We start from the raw sequence: 22,944 nt of genomic DNA, 5'->3' as shown, positions 1-22,944 counted from the left end.
AAATATAAATGGCATGATGGCATGTGTGATGGGGATATCTATGCATGCATGTATAAATGGAAGATGGCTGACATGTTAATATTGATTGGCTCATTGGATTTTTTTTATCCACCTTTTCCTTTGTATAAATGTACAAGTATCTACCAAGAGAACATTGGTAATGCCAGCATTTAGCAGGAGACATTTTTTTTGGTCCTATTTATCCGAAACGTGCATTTGTTAGGCCATCATTAAAAAAAAAAAACAAGGACTAACCGTAGTAGAAACTATGTAGTTTTCTAACTATGACCAAATGGAGAGATGAATATAATGTTTTCGATAAAAATTAAAAGGGTTAAAACCTTGCCAATGGGGTCTAACTCAGTGGAAAAGGGCATTGACTTGCAAATAGTGGTTTCAGGTTCGAAACCTCATGGCAACTTGGTTGTGTGTGTGAGAAATTGTAGTTTAGACTTCGTCTGTATTTTTTTTAAACTGAAATTTACATGAAATTTCAATTTAGGTGCTGAGAAAAAAAATTTAGCCAAATTGATCACTATATTAATCAAAGCTTCTAATTTATAGATGTGTAGTTAGTTTCCGTTAAGTGGCTGAATTAAATACATTTTTGGTAACTAGATTTTACACGAAATTTGAATTTGGTCTAAAAATAATAATAAACAAGAACCATGTAAATACTATGCTCTTCCACATGCTGCCCTAGCAGCTTAAAAAAAAAAAATGGAAGTGGATTATTGTCCTAGCAGCTGTTTACCTTGAGAAAAAAGAAAGTTGACAAGATAGTTTTAATGTTGTCTAAAAGAGAAAGTTGGGTGCTTTTAATGTTGTGGTGGTGACTGGAATTCTGGCTAAGCTAAAATGCTTTGGCCTATAAAGTGATGGAAGGAAGTGAATTCTTTGAATGAAGACTGACACTCTACCTAGGATTCTTTGTTCTAATGGTTTAAATACAGAGGGAGAGGTGCTCCAAGAAGACCAAGCATACCATACCCACCTCACAACATTTTAGATTGTCACGAGCTCTATTTCACATGTTTTCCTGCCATTCACAACCTGATACCCGGGACTCTCCTCACCTTTATCCCATGTTGATCCTCTCTCTCTCTCTCTCTCTCTCAAGCAACAGACAGGTGTGAAGTTTTTGACGATGTTATTGTATGTGATGATGTTGATGACAACAAGCTCCATGAGTGGCTACCATCCTTGTCTCTTTTCTTTACCCTTTTTTTCGTTGTTTTGTTTTGTTTTGTTTTATGGTGTTGGATGTCACTATGTTTTGTGTGATTGTACTATAATCATAAAATAACTACATATTATTAGGCGTGGCAATGGATTGGGTCGTGTCGGGATAATAAACGTGTTAAGAATACTCAATTCAAATCCAACCCATTTAATAAATGTGTCGTGTCGGGTTCGAGTCATCTTAAACAGGTTACCTAGTTAATAACATGTTTACTCATTCCTAGTTTCAAATTTAAAAAGGGGAAACATTAAATAGAGGAAACATGAGACTACATTAGGCTAATAAACAAATTATTTCATGTTTAAATAATAAAAAAAGATGAAACATGAGATTACATAAATTAAAAAATAACATCAGGTCGCGCTTCTTGATTCCACAATAGGAGCTTTTAGTTTGGCCCTCTGGATCTCTTCTCTTGGGCACGCACAGCTTTTTGGGGCTAATCACTTAAGCACCCAAAGATCACACTCTTAACATGAGCATAACTTGTATCGTGATCTCGATGCTTGTGTTTACCCCGTCAATCCAAGGCCTCTAGCTACTTTTGCATGTCTTGAGAGTAAAAATCTATTATCTTTGATAGCTTTTGATTCTCTTCATGCAATATTTCAAGCTGATGTTGATTCTCCTCCGCTGTATTTTCCCTCTCCTTCTTCAAACTCCTTATCACACACTGACAATCTTCAACCAAATTCTGCTCTACAACCAACTGAGCTTTTAGCACCTCTACCTCATGGGATTTCACAATGAGGCAATGCCCCACACTTGCGACAAATGTCGCACTTTGCACGCTCAATGCCATGGCATCACTCACCACCCGCTTATCATCCCTCATTCCCAGCACACGCACATACTTGGGAGTAACCAAACTCCTCGCAACTCCAACAGCAACATCATTCTCAAGGAGTAAAGAGTCGTTTATGGTAACTGGTCGTCATGAGGAAGCAAAGTAGGGCATCCACACTGGTGCAGTCCTTTACCCCTATGCCTATGTTGGCGGAGCTAGGTTTAGATTGAGAGAAAATGGGAATGAAGAGGCTATTTTTTATCTGAGTTTGAGGAGATGGGTTTAGATTTTTCTAAGTTTGAGGAGATAGGTTTTTTGAGTTTAGGTTTGATTTTTTTCTCCCACTGTATCCTTTTATAGAAGTAACTTGCAGGGCCGCTCAATAATAATAATATATATTTTTTAAAGTAATCTGCAGGGCCGCTCTGTAATTCCAACTCCTTGTTTCCCTCTCCTCGTTTCCCGTTTTCCGCTTCGAGCTTTGTGATTAGAAAAAAAATATTAAAATATAAAATAATTTTTATTTTTTAAATTTTAATTTAATTACTATTTTTAATTTAATTTAATTAGAAAGAAAAAAGACGTGAAATTCTATGTTTTTTTTTATAAACAGTTTGTAGAAACATTATAAATATCAAATTGTGTAGATCATAATCACAAAGTTGTGTGTAGCATCATGGATAAGGCGTTGGAGATGAATGGAAGTGTAGTGGGTTCAAAACTCATTGTGTGTGTGTTGGATCCTTAATTTTCTTTTATTTTTTTAAACCAATTAAATAAGTATTTTAGCGGGTTGGCAAGTTGATTCAAAATCGTGTTTTTTCCATGCAGGTTTCGAGTTGTATAACATATCGTATCGAAAATTGCCACCCCTACATATTATCATGGGTTGTTGGGAGGAGAGGGGGCCAAGAACAGAAGAAATACAATACACGAAGTTTTCAAATTTGGTTGGTTGGGTGTGATTTGGTGACCAAACCAAAACTATGGAACTTGGGACATGCTTCTGTTGCAGCTTGTACTCTCCAATAAGACATAAGAAAATAATCAAATTGGAAATTAATAACAGAACAAAACAAATTTGGATTAAACAACACACAGAAGACAGATGGGATGGGATGGGACGCACCGTGAGGCATGATGAGCCCCCACAAACAACATACTGAACCCTCCTTTTCAACAAAATGCAACAACATCAGCAAGACAAAGAAGCTCATCATGATACATATATGTACCAATAAAAATTTCAGTTGCCCATTCTGCTTCTACATGTTTTGGTTGGTTTACTTTTCTCCAATCTCTTGCTTGCCATGTCTCATCCACAACCACAAAGCCTAAAGCTTCAGAAATGAGCCTACACTCACATGATGATGGAAGAAAAAAGAAACACAGAAGAGAAATGCAAAGGAGGACTCTATTCTATTTTCTCCTCTGTCCTTATTTGACCACCAAATTTTCATTTTTCATATGTTCAGTAAGAGTTTTGAGACCCCCAATGACCTCAATCAAAATGGGGCATGCATGTTTGGCCATTTTTCATATGTTTTCTCTGTGTATGTTGTTGATAGTTGGCTATGCTTCTTATCCAAGGTTTTATCTATCAGGTCAAGGAGTAAAAGTCTTTGTTACTAGTACGCAATAGCAAATGTTCAGCAGAGGACAATTCTATACATATTTTCGTACATCAATGGAGCACAACAAGTACCTGATGGCTGACGACGACGGCGTTTGGTTTGGTTGACAAAGAAATGACCCCGCCTCTCTCTCTAGTGTGGGTGTGCGTGTGTGTGCTGCTGCTTCGTTATTCTTCCTCAGCGTCTGCGTCTGCGTCTGGGAGTGTAAACCTGTGTTTCCGTGAACCAAGTATGTTGGGCCCAACCCGTATCCACATTGGTCGTGGGCCTCCATTGGGCTTCAAGGCCAGCGAACTATGTGGGGCCCAAACTCTGTCTCGGTCAATAATTCTCACATAATAAAAATAAAAATAAACCGACCCGACCTGCCAAGCGCCCAGACCCGCCTATCCGCCTAGGCCGATTTTTCAAAAAATGTTTCCGAAATTTGAAAAAAGCATCTGATAAGTTGCAGATGCTTTTACAAAAAGCACGTGGCTCTGTCATAATTCTTGATGAGGTTCATGAGCGGAGGTTGAACACAGACTTAATTATCGGAATGCTATCTGGTGCTCGCAGGTAAAGCTAGAGAGTGGTGCTTGTAACTGCTAAAACTTGTATTAATCAAGGTTTATAACCCCTTTTTATTATTATTCTCGATTGCAAATTGCATGTGATGGCAGAAAGCGTGTGCAGAGCAGCAAAAGGCGGTGCTTTCGGGAAGAACTATTAAGTCCTGGACAGCAAGTTTTTCTGTTAAAGCTTGTGCTGATGAGTGCTACCTTGCGATTTGAAGACTTCATTAATAATAGAAAGCTGTTTCGTGATCCCCCCAACCGGTTATAGATGTCAGTGCTAGACAATTTCCAGTAAGCATTAAGTTTGAAATGACAACTGATGAAGAAAAACCTCACGAATTGCAAACCTTGTGATTAATGGAACTCTTATGTGGAACTTTATATTAGTTATAAGATCAGTTCATTAAATTCAAGTGAAGTTACTATTTAAATGAATCAGTGAAGTTACTATTTAAATGAATCCTGCAGCTAATATGAAAGTCCACATCTATAATCCATATATAGCACCCTCACCACCATCAAACGACTCCGATGGCAATGTTGATGCCAGAATAATATTATTAGGTTTTTATGTAAGAGTATGAAAGAAAAGAAACATACATGATTGTGTACTCTTGTTTTTTTTTTTTTTCCTATTTTTTCGTCCATTAAGATATATAAAGGTTCGCTTTTCGAGCATGACTTGTGAGAAATGAGTAGACCTACCCGCATAATTTTGGATTGATTTGACGATTATATCCTTAAATTTAACATTTTTTTTGTACATATTGACTATTTAAGAGCACCTATATTAACATTAGGGACCATGAGTGATAAAAAAAAAAAAAAAAAACTTTAAAAATGCAATCTGATAGTTTCGCAAACGTCAGGGACGTTTTGTGATAAAAAGTCTTTTCAATATATCTGGCAGCACAACCAAAGAAAGGAACCTAAAAACTGAGATAAGGTCCGATTTCAAATTTCAAAGCTACTTGGCCTTGTTGAACAGCAGGGAGGCCAGGCCCACCCTCCATCCAAGTATCGTAGAGGGTATAGAAGGCATCAAGGGTTCATGCTTTTTGGGTATGAGAGAGGCCAGACCTGCTTGCACGCTGTGACCAGAGCTGTTCTCTAGCTTGGCACTAGTCTCTGCGTACCTGAAAAGGATTCAAACATTCAACTAGAAAATTGCCAATTTCACTCCATTGGCACATCACATTTCTATAGGAAGTTCATGTGTAAGAGAGAGATTCGCATGTGAGATATCTACATATAGATATGCAGCAGTTTGTGAACATACAGATTCACATGTTAGGTTACTACTAACATGTTCTGAAGTTTTTAAAATCTTTACACACGACTAAATTCATGCTACATGCCAGACAGAACTAATGAAAAACTGAAAAGCTACTTTCATATCAGCAAAAAGTATGATTATAGACACACATGCATGAAAAACACCACATGGAGCAGGTAAGCTAGATACAATTGTGTAAAAAAATGGCAACCACCATCTCAGAAGTTAGAATTAGAAGACGCAGTAACCTAAATCCTTGACTCCATAAATTGTTGTTTCTCTTCTGCCAAATTGATGACTAAAAGCATTGTAGCCGCTATGAGTTTTGTTCTATGGAGATATTGCCAAGTCCTAATCTCCTAGATAACATTTATTATACAAAAGGAGGCTCCAGGCCACCTTATGCAGGCCTGCCAAATGAAGGTCCACATATAGTAGGAAAAGTGCCTTTTGTGTGCTTAACCTACGTGCCTATGATAAGAAGTATCCAAGAATCACTTAGTAAAACCACCCATCGAACTATGTACAACAAATTTACAAGAGGCAAGGGATCTCCAGGTGTCAGGGAAGATTTGGCGTGAATTCGTCTAACATGTTTTGTTCTGTCTTAGATTACGGGGTGCTTAACATGGTAGATTCTGAATGGGATGTTTCCTTTTAAGATTAACGCAATCAGAAGAATTTGCCAAAGTAAACATATAAAAGCATAAAAAAAGCAAAATGAAAGCATGAAAGGAAACGTACATGGAAGACACCGTGCCTTCGTATGCAAATGTTGACATGCCCTGTCTTTGCTTATGCTTGGGATTGGCTGTGCAAAGCACATAAACACGCCCGCGACGTTTAACTGTCTTACAAAACTCACACATCTTCTTCACAGAGGAACGCACCTTCATGGCTACTGAATTCATATATTTTTTAACAAAAAACAAAAACAAAAATTTAAGAAACCATCAAATTCAGCACCAACCCAAGTCATGCTTGAGATGACTAATGAGAAACAAAAAAACAAAAACAAAAACAAAAAATTGCAAATTGAACAAGAAGCTGGCAAAGTAATCAGTTAAATTTTCAATTTTTGTAAATGAAGGGACCTAATTATAATATGGCATCACCATCAGTAGGTTCAGATTATCAAATCCATGAGAGATTCATAAAATCCATATTAAACCAAAAACAAATGCCGACTGTTGGATCAAAATCCGCCTTTTATTCATCTAAAAAAACAAGTAAAACATGCATAAATAAAACCAATTACAGAAACCCTAGAAGCATGTAGAAATTACTAGCACCCAATAGCAAATGTTCAGCAGAGGACAATTCTATACATACTTTCGTACATCAATGGAGCACAACAAGTACCTGATGGCTGACGACGACGGCGTTTCGTTTGGTTGATAAAGAAATGACCCCGCCTCTCTCTGTAGTGTGGGTGTGTGTGCTGTTAGTGAAGTTATTTCAGACCGGAATTACGCTCAGTAGGATTCGACATCGGGTTTTGGAGACCCACGTTCTTTCCGTTTTGGAGACCCAAGTTATTTCAGAAAGAAATGGTTAAGATATTTTAATGCCAAACTAGGGGTTTCATAAGAAGCCCAACTTTAAGGGTTTCATAAGAAGCCCAACTTTAAGGGTTTAATAAGAAGCCCAACTATTTACAGATTTAAAAAATCAAAACACCCTTTGATGGACCTCTTCATCGTCGTCTCTGGTCATGGTGGTAGTGGACATGCTCTGACTCAGGCTGCGAATCTCCGATTCCTGTTAGATGTCTCCATTATTAGTGTAAATGGGTATTTTCTCCTCAATCTTTTCTGGGTCTTCTTGCTTGATTTTCTTCTCAAAGACTAGTGCTTTTGAGGACCTAAAGTTGAGGACTTTTCAGGGGTAGTGGTGCTCATACAGCAACCCATTTGGTTGTTTTCAAAAGTTTCAAACTTTCAATCAAGATTTGCTAATCAGAAGCTACTAGGCCTAGCTAGTAGCAGCTAGTGGACTGTGAGTGAGTAGAGTGTTGTTGCTGCTGCAATAGGCTCTTTAATCAAATTGGAAAAAGCATTGTGGGGTTTGGGCTCAAAGATTGGTCGTTATTGCCGGAATTGAGGTCACAGACCATGCTCTACGATGCACCATGGTGAGTGGTTGGACTAATTTGCTTGGGACAGGTCAGGGGTTCTTGATGAAAATACTGAGAGGTTGGGAGCTTTTGGGGTCAATGAAATGTATTTATTATATTGCATTGCATGTAGGACAAAAAGTAAAAGGAAATATATTTTCGAAAAAACAATATTATGTTAAGGTTCTTGTTGGGTGAGGAGAGGGGAAATAAAATTTTAAAAAAATATATAAAAAGTTGGAAGTCTTTTGATATTTTCAATGCGTATTAATTATTTTTAAAAATTAATAATCTATTTTAAATGTAATCTTAATCATTGAAAACCTCATATATATACACAACAATCTATATTATTTGTTCATTCTTAATTAAACTAGTTTGTGTTTACATGTTATATGTGTAAAGAGTGTTAAACTTGCATTCAATGTGTTAATTTTGCTCTAGACAATTGGAATGCTATGATTGTCAAGCTCCGATGAATATACTTATCTTATTTATGGTGTTTCATGTATAAAATAATTTAATAATTGAAAGTTTAAACTTTAAATGAAGATAGTTTAAAATTTAAAAAAATACATATAAAATGAAATAGTATGGTACTCTCTACATTTACCAAATATGTAGTACGTTTGCATATAACAAGTACGCAAATGTATTTTTGTTATATTCAAACAAGCACATTTGTCAAAAATATATAATCTTAAAGTTATATACTATTATGTTTTTTTTTTTTTGTTTTTTTGCAGAGCCTATGTAAGTACATATGAATATTTGTAAGTGGGGTACTAAAATATAACAAATAGGAAATTAAACATATATAAGACCTATACACTAAAACTAATGCAATATATAATTAGAAACTAATGGATTCAGAGAACTTCAGAATTTCGGAATTTTCAGCATTTATCGGAAATATGGATATCGGATTTATCATAATCGGATCTTTTTTGGAAATATTCGGACTAGAATCGCTCCTAATCGAATTTTCCAATCCAATTTACACCCCTAGGAGGAGAGTTTCTTTTAGCTTTTATATGCTTTGTTCTTCTAATAACTTAAATCTTACTCTTAAATTAAATTTGAAATTTTTTATCAATATTGTAATGTACTTGAGGAAAAAGAAGGAGCTATGCATGTACCATATCACCATTTAAGGGATTTTCTGATGAACAGCTTAATAGCATAACCACATTGTGATAATTTCTAAACGTGCGGATACTTAAATGTAAAAATTGAAAACATGGGTCTTAACATGCCTTACAGGGTAAAAGTTATAAGAACTAAACTGAAATTAACACTTAAAGAAAAAAATAAAAAATAAAAAACAGAATATAAATGTTGCCAAATGGACTCTTAAGCTTTTAAAATATATGTATATGTATATTGATTAAGGCAACAAGACACTCTTGTGACTTGTTAATTGTTGATAAATATTTACATGCAGTTCTATTAACAGATTGGTAATAAACCACTGAGACACGATGAGGAAATGACTGCAAGTGTCAAAAAGCCCAAAATAACATATCAGCACAGCAGAAATGACCAACTCAGACTTACTACTCTGGCCAGTGGCCATATTCCCCTTGGTATAACAAAAACCATCTCCATAGTCCCCACCCAACTCGGAGTAAACATTAAGTACCAAAAACAGTGCCTGATCTCAAAAAATGTGCCTCTCCTTCATCTTTCACTGCCACAAAACTGTGGAGACAATTATCAATTTGAGCTCACAAGTAATAACAGAAAAAGTAATTAAAATCTGCAAACAGAAGGAAAATAACCCATCAGATGTTCCTGTGAATAAACCAAGGGAAAAATCTTTACAAGGATTCTCAATTTTGTGACAATGTGAAGTAATGCCGCAAGATAATCTTGCTACAGACTGACTTCAAGTTCCAAGTGAATCTTGTCCAAATCTTGCTACAGACTGACTTCAAGTTCCCTGGTCAAAATGGTCCAAAGACCGTGTTCCAGCTCATTCAAACCAAACTGGACTTTTAGCAACCGGTAACTTCATTAAGATCCTGGATACTGATTCACTGAGCCAGATAATGACCTAGGTGGCAAAACATAATAGGCACTGGTTTTGGCAAATTTGAAAACTAGCCACGGTTTAAGGATTTCGAGCACTACTTGAGGGGTGAGGAAGGATATCTAAATTCTAAAGAAATGGTTAAAAGTGTTCAATGGGTGCAAAAAGTGGCTAGTTTTCAAAACTTGCCCACTATTTAGGTTTCAGGCCATGGACCAAGTTTGAGATCGTAATCTTGATAAGGGTTCCTTCACTAAGTTCCATGAATGTCAAAATTGTTCCTTCACTAAAGATGAACTCAAGAAGTCAATCCAATGCCACATCATATATGCAATAGTTTAACACAACTATTGAAGGCAATTCAATGTTTTTCTTTTTTCGCGTTCAAAAGCCCAATTCATGTTTGAAGATGAAAATAACACAATAAATTATTTCAGTTTTCTAAAACATCGTTGCAGTCAATATTATTTGTGCAAATGTTCAAACATGTTAGCATCACGAGCAAGGTCAACATTGATATCTCATCTTCTTTTTTTCTTTTTTGTGAGAGGAGGAGAGGGGGGGCAATAATGTTACATTTCTGATATCATTTGTTAAAAGTACTATTTATGTTCTACTTAATAAAACGTATTAGAGCATTTACAAACTAACCAGCTCTGTCAATCATGTCATCCACCACAACTACTACTTTTCTCTTCACTTATCAAATGCATCACCTTTAAAATAGATGGCATTTGAGAGAGAGAGAGAGAGAGAGAGAGAGAGAGAGAGAGAGAGATGGGATGAAAAAAGGAAATAGTGCCATTGTGAGCAATCAATTGAGATTTTTTAGGAAATGCAAAAGAGTTTGAATGGACAAATATAGAAACAATATGGGCACATTCATCATCATTTTTCAGAATCTGGACACAGGGGTTGTGCTGAGAAATATTATAGTAAATCGATAAGGGGATGGAGGATTTCAATGGCTGGGCAAATATTTCAGACATGCCATCAAGTAATCACATTTTCAGTAGAGACCATGGCTATGTCAGGGATATAGAGCAAAACAGGGGTTAGAACAAAAACAAGGTGGTCTGAAATTGTCCCAATGGATAATATCTGAGACAAAATAGGATGGCATAGTTTTTAGGGTTGATTTCAAAAAGCGTACAACCATTGATTGGGAATTTTTAGATCATTCATGTGTTGGAAAGGAAAGATTCTGGAAGAGGCAACATGGATCAATGGATGTTTGAAATCACTTAATGTTTCAGTCATAATTAATAGCTTTTAAGATTGAGTTAGAAATGAGTTCACTGATGCATCCCTGATATCAATATCAAGAGGAAATTCAGCATCACACCATTGGAAATTATTTTAGGGAAATAAAGATTTAAAAAAATAAATAAATATACTCAAGTTTGCACTTTAAACTGCTACAAGCTAAGTAATTTCGTGGTTCAAACGTTTAGAAATTGGTACCGTGACAAATGAATTTTAGAGGTGGACCAAAATAAGAGAGCATATTCTTATATGTAAACTGACCATTTCATTTCGACTTTGACCTTCGCCTGCATATGTTCCTCCACTTATCCTTAAGGTCAATTGGGGTACGACTATGCAGAAACACAGAACCACCAAATTCCAGTATTTGCTTCCATGGAATATTTCCTTCATCATTTCTTGATACTGTTGACACTCCCTTCTGTAGCAATATAAAAGATGTTACAACATATCTAAAAAGTCTAATAAATAAAAAAATAGAAACAACACATATGCAATTATAACTACAATCAGGTATTTAGTGTAAAATGCAAGTAGAGATATATAGTGTAAACTGGAACTAGAACATAATCTTGAGTCGGTAAAAGAACATTAGAAAGGAAACCACGAACCTTGAGCATTTCTTCCTCCTCAACTGTCCATGGAACTTTAATCCGCCTTAACTGAGGAGTTGCTGGGTATGAGCTACAAGACACAAAAAAGGTTTATTCTCTATTAATAACTATTTCAATCGAATCCTCAACTCACTGCTTTATAACCAATAGGTAAGTGTACGGGTTGATTAGGGAGAATACAGGACTGCAATTAAAGCTCTGGGCAACATAAACACTGACTGTTTTAGACATTCTTTGAGCAGATAGACAAAGTATTTTACATTTCAAGGCATATGAAGTGAGATATTGTAACAATAGAAATTAACTTACTAAGTGTTTTTGCTCCTTCGGGGTCTTATAGAATATTTGGAAGTGCTAGACTTCTGATTATCAACTTGCTCGGAATCAAAATTAACTTCATATCCTTGGTCAATATGAAGGTTTTCTGTGTTTTTACTGGACAAAGGAACACCTACAGGTATGCACTCCCGGGCCACCTTTTCTTCCTCTTCCTTTTCACCGGTTGATGCATCAAGTTTTCTACAAACTGCAGTAGCACTTTCATCTCCACACTCTGAATTGACATGAACACGTGATGCAAAAGGTGCTACATGTTGCTCATTACCTGTAATATTCTGAAATTGAAAGTCATTGACTTCATTTGGATGTTCTTCACATTGCTTTCCTAGATTTTCTTCTCTCTCTCCCAAATGCCCATTCTGGTGACTTTTTTCATTAAGATCTTCATCAAAATTCCTCGTGCAGAAATTCTCTTTGTTGTGTGGTCTTCCAAGACATTCCTTTGGCTGATGTTCCAGAGTATGAATAAACGCATCTAGGTCTTTCTTTAAAAGGGAAGTTTCTTTCTTAGCTTCAAGGTATTCAGTAAGATCAAGAGAATATACACAGAAGGGGCAGTAAAAGTTACCCTTCTCATAATGAATGGCTGAGGAACGCAGCCAATTTTCATGCACCACAACAGGGCAATCACTGGTTTTACAAATCAACAATTGACCGCTTTCATTACTCTTCTTACCAAGATTTCTCTCTGTCCAGTCAGCTGTCACTGAGGAACGATGACTAGATGTGCATTGAGAACTCAAGAAAGCATGCTTCTTCATGGCGACATCAATCTTCTCATCATGAAATCCATCATTATCAGTTAATGTCTCTGACTCATAATGGCGTAGCCAATCCAAGAGCTCTTCCGCTTCATCCGGAATGCTCTTCTGCTGGGACCCATCTGCAGATGCAGGACATGCTATTTCAATGCGAGAATCATGCTCGCTGTTAGAATCAGATTCTTTAGCAGAATCCTTATGCTGGGTTTCATCTAGAGGAGCAGTAACTGATATTCTTGTTCCAGGACAATGTTCCCTATCATCTTTGTCTTCATAAACAGTGCTCTTCTGTCGGGGTTCATCTGCGGATGCGGGATGTGGTACTTCAATATGAAAATCCTGCTCACTGTTACAATTGAATACTTTAGCAGAAACCTTATGCTGGGTTTCATCTGGAACAGCAACACAGGATGCTCTTAGTTCAGGATGAAGTCCACCGTCATCTTTGGCTTCATCAACATATGTATATTGAGGGGCTCCATCCTGAAACGTGCCTTGAGTCATTGAAGTTTCATTACAAGGATTTTCTGACTGACTCTTATGGACCGCATTGTCAGTGCTCTGTCCACACCTCTTTGCGGCAGTATGATAATCATGATCATCCTCTATGACCTTGCCTCCTTCCATCATTCCTATCTGATTTTCTGCCAAGTCACGCCTTTCTCTCCCAGAAAGTGGAACATCTCTTTCAGATGAATCTTCCAACAGTTCTCTTCCATGTAAAGGAATTTGGTTCTGCTCTATAGACTGTAAAACATATGAGGCATCCCATTTCATCCTTTTGGCCATTACATAGCAATCATCAGAATGAATTACTCTATTACTGTTTTCATCTGCCAGGTTTTCCCTAGCCAAGTCCTTGCCATCTTCAGCAATGCTCTTCTCTTCGGATCCATCTGCGGATGCAGGATGCAGTGCTTTAATATGAAAATCATGCTCACTATCACAATTGAATACTTTAGCAGAAACATTAAGTTGGGTTCCATCTGGAGGAGCAACACCTGATGTTCTTGGTTCAGGATGAAGCCCACCATCATCTACGGCTTGACCAACACATGAATCTTGATGGGCTTCATCCCAAAATGTTTCTTCAGGCATTGAAGTTGCATTAAGATGATTTTTTGACTGACTCTTATGGATTGCATCGCTACTGCTCTGTCCACTTCTCTTTGAGGCAGTATCATCATGACCATCCTCTAAGACCGTGCCTTCCTCCATCATTCCCATATGATTTCCTGCCAAGTTGCACCTTTCCCTCTCAGACGAATCTTCCAACAGTTCTTTTCCATGTAAAGGAAGTTGGTTCTGTTCTGTAGTCCGTAAAACATAAGAGCCATCTTGTTTCATCTTCTTGGAGTTTATAGGCCAATCATCAGAATCATTTATGCTACTACGGTTTTCATCTTCCATGTTTTCAGCATCTGAGGCAATCCTATCACCTTTGGAAGGCAATAGATTTGCATTATCTGGATCTTCTTCGGATGGTTTATTCTCATTCTGATGAATCAAAGGATCGGAGTTCCCTTTGACTCCCATGTTTTGAGCACTGGAGCAGCTCTCATTGAGCCTAGTATTACTACCACCCACAGGAACTCTATCACCATAACTTCGTGTTAAACCACTCTTTACTCTCAAGAAATCAGCATGTGGATGGGTGCCATCAATAATCGAATCTTTCAGCTGCTCATAAAGAAAATCCACAAAACCAATTCTAGGCAATAAAGAGCAATTGATTGAACCAAGAAAAAATACAAAGAAAATCCAAAGAGGTAGATACCTGTTTCAATGCACATTTAGGCAAAGAAGCTCTTTTGTGAATAATGAAGGGGCGAATATCCCATTTCAACAGCCCTGGTCCACCCACTCTCAGATCAGATTCTGGTGTCTGACAAAAGAAAAATTTGACCTTTAACAGTTGAACATATTTCATGGAGCTATAAATACAATAAGAATATGGATGGCTTCAAAAGTCACCTCCTTTCAGACATTCATCCAAATTACTTGCACATTAAAGCCAAAAAGAGCAGGACTTTACCTCATCTACAATGCGTTTAAGAACATTTTCACAGCTTTCAGATAAATCAAAGCTGCATTTTGAATGCTGGGCAGAAGGAACATCACTGCTCATCACATCACAAGGACCAAGCAAACCCTCCAAACATCTCAAAGCGACCCTTTCCTTTGCATTCTTTCCCATATCATCAGGTAATGCTGGAGCCATCTCAATCAGGTCTGAAAAGGCGAGCACAAAGTAACGAACACCATGAATAACCCTAACCTTCTTCAGTCACAAAGATTGATAATAAAAAAATGAACATTTGAAGTGAATGTACGAATTCATGGATACCATGTAAAAGCGATACATCAACTTCTCTAAAGCTTGCCAGGGCTTCAATGGCCCAAAGCCAAGCAATGGCTCTCTCCTGTTCATTCATCCCGTCCATGGGAAGCCCTACGCTGAATTAGAAGGTTCAGAAACCAAGACTTGAGCTTTACTTGAAAAGGAAGATGTTTTTCCCTTCTTTTATTTGCTTAAAACGGATTTTATGGTTCAATCTGAACTTATATTGCAACAAGAAGACGAATTGAGTTTTTCTATTTAAAATCCGCGCTTCTCAATGTTTACCCATATTCAAAGTTCATTTCAATTTTTAATTTAAATTTTCACAATTTTTAAAAAAATCTTAATATCTTCCTAAATTATTCATAAATACACACCCAGTAGAATATATAATATCACCATTCTAAGTTCACTTCAGCCTCATATTACTTAAAGATATAAAAATATTGTTGTCAAATGTGTAGCAGAATTATTAAGTATGAGTAACTTGAATTTTTATTTTAAGGATGATATGTCCAGTTTAAATCGCATAGATAAATTTTAATGAAGTAGCATGAATGAAAGTCAAGCAGATCATGACAGAGAAAATCATAGCAGAGGATATGGCCACTCTCCCCTCTTTGCTTTGTTGACTCTCTAGTCTCTCTTAATTCTTGATTCCCAGGAATCTCTACTGCTCAACATCCTAAATTGAATTCCCTATTTTTCATACAGCTTCAATCAATTCCCAATAATTATTTTGAAACAAGTGGATGTCCTTGAACAAATCTTGAGTCTCTATATTTAACATTCGTGCATTTTTTTGCATTTCGCAACATCTAAACCATTCTAATAATCTAACCATTTAAAATATAACACATCATCAAACCTTGAAAAATCTATTAACATTTTTATAAAAAAAATTATTTCAATCTAAAATTTTAAAAAAAATACTAAAAGTTTACAAAATCCAAAATTAAAAAAACTAGAAAGCCAACTCCCCTTCCCAACCCCTATCCATGCCATGGCTACCTACCCCCACGCCACCCTAACGGCAATCCTCATTGCCAGTTGGTTAGAAAACTTTACACGGGCTTATAAGGTGTTAGGTTATTGCCTCTATTGCCAATTCGTTTTATGGTGGAACCAAGGGCAGAAGAACTAGGAAGTTTTCATTGGGTGGGCTAGTTAAAAATTTTAGCTTAAAATCTAATGATTTTTTTATTTATAAAAAAATCTTATCTTTGCAGTGTGAATCCCTAAAAATTTCTTGCCATCAACCGAATAAGCTTCACAAATACAAAGTACAAAAATATAAATAATTAAGTTTTATTTATATATTAATAGTATTTCCCTAATGTGTTGTAGTTGATGGTGAGCCATATAGGCTTTTTTTTTTTCTTATTCAAAAACCTTTTGTCAAAAGCAGTAGATAATTTCACCCCAAAAAAAAGGTTGCAGATTAAAAAAATAATAATAATAAAAAGACACCAAACTTTGCAAAAAATAAAAAGCAGCAAATTTTGTGATTAAAAAACCAAGTGGCAGCATACTTCTTGTCGTGGGCCATATAGATATAGGTATATTGTTGATTTTTTTTTCTTTCAAAACTTCCCTAGGCTATAGCCCACCACAATCTTGGTTGTGGTTCTGCCCCTAGGTAGAACCTCAACTTCCTTCATGGTATCATAGTAAGGCTTCACGTGTTGTGCCGGACGGCCACACTTGCTCTCACGTCACCCAATATTTGTTGTCCACGTGTTAGGCTTGAAAGTTCACCACATGTGTGGGGGTGTGTTAATAATGTTTATCCCACATTGAAAAGTTAAGAGACCAAACTTGGGTTTATAAGGAGTTGGGGAGGAAAAACGAGGAAAGGAAGGAGAAGGAAGGAGAGGGGAGGGAAAGTCACCCTTCCTCTAAGATAGGAGCGGCGGCTAAGGTTTGAGAGGGGGAAAAGTGGGGAGCATTTGAGATAAATTTTTTTTTCACTTATTTATATTTTTTTTAATTAGGTTTTCTTCTTTAATATGGCTTTTACCATTCATTTTGTTAAATTTCAAAGAGACGAGTCAGCAGCCCACTACTAGCAACACCAATATTGTCCATAACTTAACCATCTACCAAGTCCAGTAAGTGTGAGGTTTTATCACAAAAAGCCTTGATGATATTAGGAGTGGAACCACTTATTATAAGTTGTATTTTATTTAGTCAATCATCCGATGTGGGCCTTATATTCTTCAACACGCTCCTTCACGTGTGACCACCACATATTAGGCCACACGTGAAACCAAGCCCACATTGGTATAGGTGGTGTCTCTGTATTGATGGGTCATCGTATTTCTGGAGCCACCACCTAAACGACCCGCTCTCATCCATATGGGTGGCATTTTCATATTGCTGGATCCACCACTTGAGCCCATGCTCTAATACCATGCAGAAAGTTGAAGTTCCACCCCAAAACCAATTGGAAAATGGGGGGGAGTAGCCTAACTCCTTATAAACCCAGGCTAGGTCCCTTAACTTTTCAATGTGCGACAAACACTCTCAACACACCCTCGCACGTGTGTATAGTGTATCGGAAATAGGTAGTGTGCTAGGTGTATAGGCTAGGTGTATAGTGTATCGGAAATAGGTAGTGTTTAAGGTTGGGGGTTTTTATGTTGTAGAGACGGATCGAAACACATCAACATCATCGACAATGACAAAGGAGAATTCCTCCTAATTCAGCTAAAACTTCTCTTCATTCCCATCTCCCCCTGAAGATAAATGGTTGTCGGAGTCAAGAAATAAACTATATCTTCATGGGAATACATCAAGATAATAAAGATATGTTAATAAACATATCATTTTCAGTCCCCCTCCTCCCTTTGAAGAGGAGGGGAGGAAAGCACTTAAATTGCAAGGAGAACTCAAGCACATGTCACAAGAAAACCAAGCTCTAATACCAAGTCAAACAAAGTAAGGCAATTTTCAGATATGCTCAGATATGTTTTATTCTCCAATATGGAGGTATTTATAAGGAAGTACAAAGATGTATTAAGCCTAAATACAATAGGAAATGGATCTAAATTACAATAGAAAATATATCTCCATTGAGTAATACTACTCTTACCACATTTTCATACCACCTTACGTGGCAGATGAAATAGATAGCCACATCAATTAGAAAGTGTCAATAAATCATAAAAGAAAAGAAAATGTTAAATTAATTTTAATTGATATAGATGTCCCCCTCATTTGCCACATAAGGTGGTATACAATGTGGTAATAGTAGCATTATTCATCTCGATTATAATAAGACTAGACAAATGGGTAAGTAATTAAAACCCTAACATAGTGTAGGGGAATTTTTCTTCCGACAGCTGTAAATGGGCTGGGCTACCGTAAAGGGCAGACTGATGGAATTACCCCTTTCTGAATTCAAAAATTAAGCCCCCAAAATACTTCAACAGGGCAGCGGAGCCTTAGGAAGTATTTTGGTTACCTTCACCAACCAAAATAATGACAGCTTACAGGTAATTTTTGCATGCTTACAGATAAACTTTTGACCTTGGCATGAGAGGCATGTGGCATGGAAGCAAAATCAACATGAGTTTAGCACTGAGTGAAAATTTAGGCTTTCTGGGGGGTGAAAAAAGGAAGTGTTAAGGTGAGAAAGAGGAGATTTGTAGGAGATTTGGCTAGGAAGAGAGAAATGAAGAACAATGCTCTTTCGGCAGCTTAACAGATACTCTGTCTGCCAGGAGAAAGGAATGGAGAATAAGGTGAACAGTGCACTAAATTGCTGGGTTTTTGCAAGTTAGAGAGAAAGCTTGCTCTCTAGGCGTGGGTTTTTTGCTGCCTTTTGTTGGGTGGAAGAGACCTCATTTTATAGCCACTGGAAACCATCATTTCCCAAGAAATCTTAATGGCTTCTACCCATTTTGGCCAATCTTTTCCCTTCCTTTCTCATCTCCTTCCTTGACTTTTCCATTCTTGATGAAATCCATTCTGCCTATTTGCACCAGATCAAAGTTTGGAGCTCAAGGCCTCATTTTCCCGCAGCTGTCTCTATGGGAGACTTCCATTCCCAGCCATCTCTTTTATCGTTTTCTTCCTTTTTTTTTTCTATGGCTAAGTCTGATGAGGAAAGGAGCTGGGATGTATATGCTGGTTCGAATGGTGCTTTTTTTCTCTTTGCTAATACCCCCTGGTTCCTTGGATATTTTGGCTTTGAAACTTGCTCCCTCCATGTGCTGGAACCTCCCAGTAGCTTTGTTCAATGATCCTGCAGACTTTCTCTACGTGGCTTCTATTTTCCAGCAAAGGGCTGAGGTTTTTTATGGCTTATTTTGGGTTTTGTATGGGCCCAGGTGGCTCCTTGAGCAAGTGAGTTATTTTTGTTAAACATTGGGCTTTTGGTTGTGTCAATGGGCCATTTTGCTTGGGCTATTGGGCTATTTTTTCTCTCTTGTGCTCACCCACATGTTTGGGCCTAAGAAATGGGTTTAAGTCTCGAGGCTCCCAAGCAACCCGAGACCTTCGATTTCTAGACCCATCAATGGGCCCCATGTTGATTCATTACCATCCATACCATAACCCGCTCATGCAAGCCCCGAGCATTTGAGTGGCTAGGGCCCACTTAGGCTTGTAGCGTGGTTGTGTGTGAAATACGATTTCATGCTTGGCGTGGCATGTCGCTTAACATGTTTTTTTTTATTTTATCATCCTTGGGAAGGGTTGCGATGTTCAATTTTAGCATGGGTTCGTAACTCAGGCATATTTTATCTCAACTCCTAGCATGACAATTTATTTATTTAGCGTGGCATGTGAACTGTAACTCTCATGTGATGAATTTTTATGCACTTCTCTTCACGTCTTTTCTTAATAGAGCGTCACTTTGGGCCAATAATTTATTTGGGTCCAACCATGAATTTTTTGGATCTCAACACATAGTAAGGAACCACAATACTAACTAAGTGAGGACTCGCCAACAATTACTACATTCCAGGCCAAATATAGGAGTCATCTGTTTGTTTGAACCACCATAGAGATAATGGATAAAGTTATATTTTCCCTCTTTATCAATGAAATAAGTGTGGGCCCTAGAGAGTGTTTTGGTAAAATCTGTTATGGCTCATTGAGAGGATTGTGGAGTGAGCCAAGTATCGACATGTTACGCATAAAGAAATTCCTTTTACATTAGGTATGCTTAAGATTCAGAAGAGTGGTGCTAAGGGTATCTTCAAGACTACTCAAAACAAGAACAGATGAAGGGAAAAGAAGGAAAAATATTCGACAATAAACACCATAACATATTTATGGAATCTATTTATCGATATATAGCCCATTATGGTTAGAAATTTTAAAACCCAAAGAAATGCCATTACTGAACTAAAATGCTAAAAACAGAAGAAAAAAAAACATTAAACCATAGCAAAAAGGTAAACTAATCGGCTGAAATTAAAAATTAAAATTACAACAAATTCACATTTCTCCCAATCTTTGCTACTCCTAGAAATAAAAAAATACAACTAAAAAAAAAAAAGATTCACTATTATACCCAATATAGAAGCCCAAATTATATAAAAATCTTATATAAAATGGACTTTAGAAACACACCCAAAACTCATTTACAACAAAACAAAGAGGCTTTTAACTTCTTATAAATTACAAAACTGCCATCAATTTCTTAAAACAAACCCAACCCTTAACCTTATAAAAAAACCCAAAACACTCAATAAAGTATCAAAGTAATTTAATAATTAAAATTAAATTCAATAAGGCCAACTATCATTTTTTGAGTTTATTTATAGAAATTAAATAGTTTAGGGTTTAACTATATTATTAGTGCTAAAAATGGGTATATGACTAAATATCTCAACAACCAGAAAAGACATGGGCACGTGCATGCCGAAAGGCTAACAACCAAAAAAGACATGGGCACGTGCATGCCGAAAGGCTAAGTATAATATATAAAGTAAAAGACCCTTATGTTTACATTTTCAAATAACCCAAATTTGCCTTAATTTAAGAAAAAAATCAAAATTTACCAATATTAGAATATTAAAATGCAAATAATTAGGAAAAATAAAAAGGTTAATGTCCAACAAAAATTGTATGTAGATGGATATAGTAAAATAAAATAAAAAACATACTAACGTGTGTCGAGAGACTATTATAAATGGAATAAAAAGATACGAGTGTGGATCACAAGACTAAAATTTTAATATATATATATATATATATATATATATAATTAAGGAGCTGATTTTCTCGCTTTGTCCACTTACACTCACTTTTACTTTTTGATACTTTTTAATCAATTTTGTTCTCTCTCTTTCCTATTCTATCCTTAGCTACATTAAAATTTTTTGTTTCTTTTGTAGCCACATTGGCCATCTCTATATTTTATTGTCTTTTGCATTAAATTTGTTTCCTTTAAAAAAAAAAAAAAAAAAAAAAACCTATGACTTCAAGATTTATTCCTGGGGCATGAGTTTTTGCAAGGTGGACCATATAATTTTGCCTCGACAAATATATAGTGTTAATTATTTCTTACTCGATGAAAAAAACATGAAAATAGAGTAAGGATTGAAAAATTAAGTATATAAAGAAAAAAAATAGAAAAGAGCAAGAATAAAAAATAACAAAATTAATTAAAAAACAAAAAGGAATGTAAGTGAACAAGCAGGAAGCAGAGAAATGAACTCCCAAAAATTAAGTCCTAAGAGCAATCCCATTGATGCAGCCCAGCCCGAGGCAAGGACAGAAAAAAAAAAAAAAATTTCGCTCCAGCGGTGCGCCCAGGACCGGGGGTGGTGTGGGACCCACCAACTCGGGCCAGCCCGAAGGCCAAACCAGCCCCAGGTCCAAAACGCGGTTGCTGACGTCAGCGCGCGCGACGCCAGCTCCAACGGTACGCTGCCACGTGTTGCGCTCGGTACCTTCCGATCTGCTTCTCCTTTCTAATCCAACGGCTGAGGCTTTTTTGGGTGAAAAAAATCGTAAAAAATTCTAAAAAATTATTAAAAAATCTGATATTTTTTTTCTATAAATACCTATCAATACCCTTCACTTTCAACACCAATACTCTTACATTTCATTATACTTCTACTATAATTCACTCTTTTTACACAACATTTTCCTTTTTTTCATCTATCATTTTGATTTCATATTTTTATGGCTTCTTCTATCGAAACCGGAGGGGCTTGGAGCACCATGGAAGATGTTTCCTTGTGTGAGGTTTGGCTCCAAATTTGTCATTGTCCCGTGTCCGGCAATGAGATGAAATTTTTTCATATGTGGAAAAAAAATTCATGCCGAATTTTGTGAAAAAATTCCGGGGTCTACTCGTACGGAGATGGCATTATCCAGTAGGTGGAAAATTCTCAATAAAGAGTTGGGAAAATGGAGAAATGCCCTAGCAAAAGCGATGGACAACTATAGAAGTGGGCAAAATCGTACTAACGAGGTAAGTATTTTATAATTTTTGTTTTATTAAGTTTAATCTCGTAATATATATATTTTGTTAATATTGCTTGCATTTTCAATATTTTGTACATATTGCTTGCATTTTCAATATGTTGTTAATATTTTTTGCATTTTCAATATTTTGTTAATATTGCTTGCATTTTCAATATTTTGTTCATATTGCTTGCATTTTCAATATTTTGTTCATATTGCTTGCATTTTCAATATGTTGTATATATTTTGTTAATATTGCTTGCATTTTCAATATTTTGTTAATATTGCTTGCATTTTCAATATTTTGTTCATATTGCTTGCATTTTCAATATGTTGTTAATATTTTTTGCATTTTTAATATTTTGTTAATATTGCTTGCATTTTTCAATATGTTGTTAATATCCAATATATTTTAAATATTGATTGCATTTCCATTTTTTTTGTTAAATAGATGATTCAAGCACAAATGTGGTTCGGTGCAACCGGGGGTGGCAAAAAAAGTTTCACCCATCATGAATGTTGGGAGGTGGTGAAATATTGCAAACGCTTC

General features: G+C 36.4%; 1 protein-coding gene across 2 annotated transcripts; it reads right to left on the bottom strand.

Moving 5' to 3' along the window:
- Window positions 1-9,000: 9,000 nt before the first annotated feature.
- LOC117635765 lies at window positions 9,001-15,137 on the bottom strand. Of its 2 annotated transcripts, XM_034370126.1 has the most exons (8): window positions 14,973-15,137; window positions 14,661-14,857; window positions 14,403-14,510; window positions 12,130-14,305; window positions 11,835-12,051; window positions 11,523-11,595; window positions 11,173-11,332; window positions 9,001-9,314 (listed from the first exon to the last, which is right to left on the bottom strand). In XM_034370126.1, exons 1-7 carry the CDS (start codon window positions 15,067-15,069, stop codon window positions 11,177-11,179), a joined length of 3,024 nt encoding a protein of 1,007 aa, XP_034226017.1. In that variant the 5' UTR covers window positions 15,070-15,137; the 3' UTR covers window positions 9,001-9,314; window positions 11,173-11,176. The 2 variants fall into 2 exon arrangements, with proteins under 2 accessions (XP_034226017.1, XP_034226016.1); XM_034370125.1 differs by having other exon boundaries at window positions 11,835-14,305.
- Window positions 15,138-22,944: the final 7,807 nt, after the last annotated feature.

Source organism: Prunus dulcis, chromosome 7 (genome assembly GCF_902201215.1).
Source record: "Prunus dulcis chromosome 7, ALMONDv2, whole genome shotgun sequence".
Taxonomy (NCBI): Eukaryota; Viridiplantae; Streptophyta; class Magnoliopsida; order Rosales; family Rosaceae; genus Prunus; species Prunus dulcis.
The sequence above is the reverse complement of the archived record's forward strand: the minus strand, read 5'-3'. Positions and strand labels throughout refer to the sequence as shown.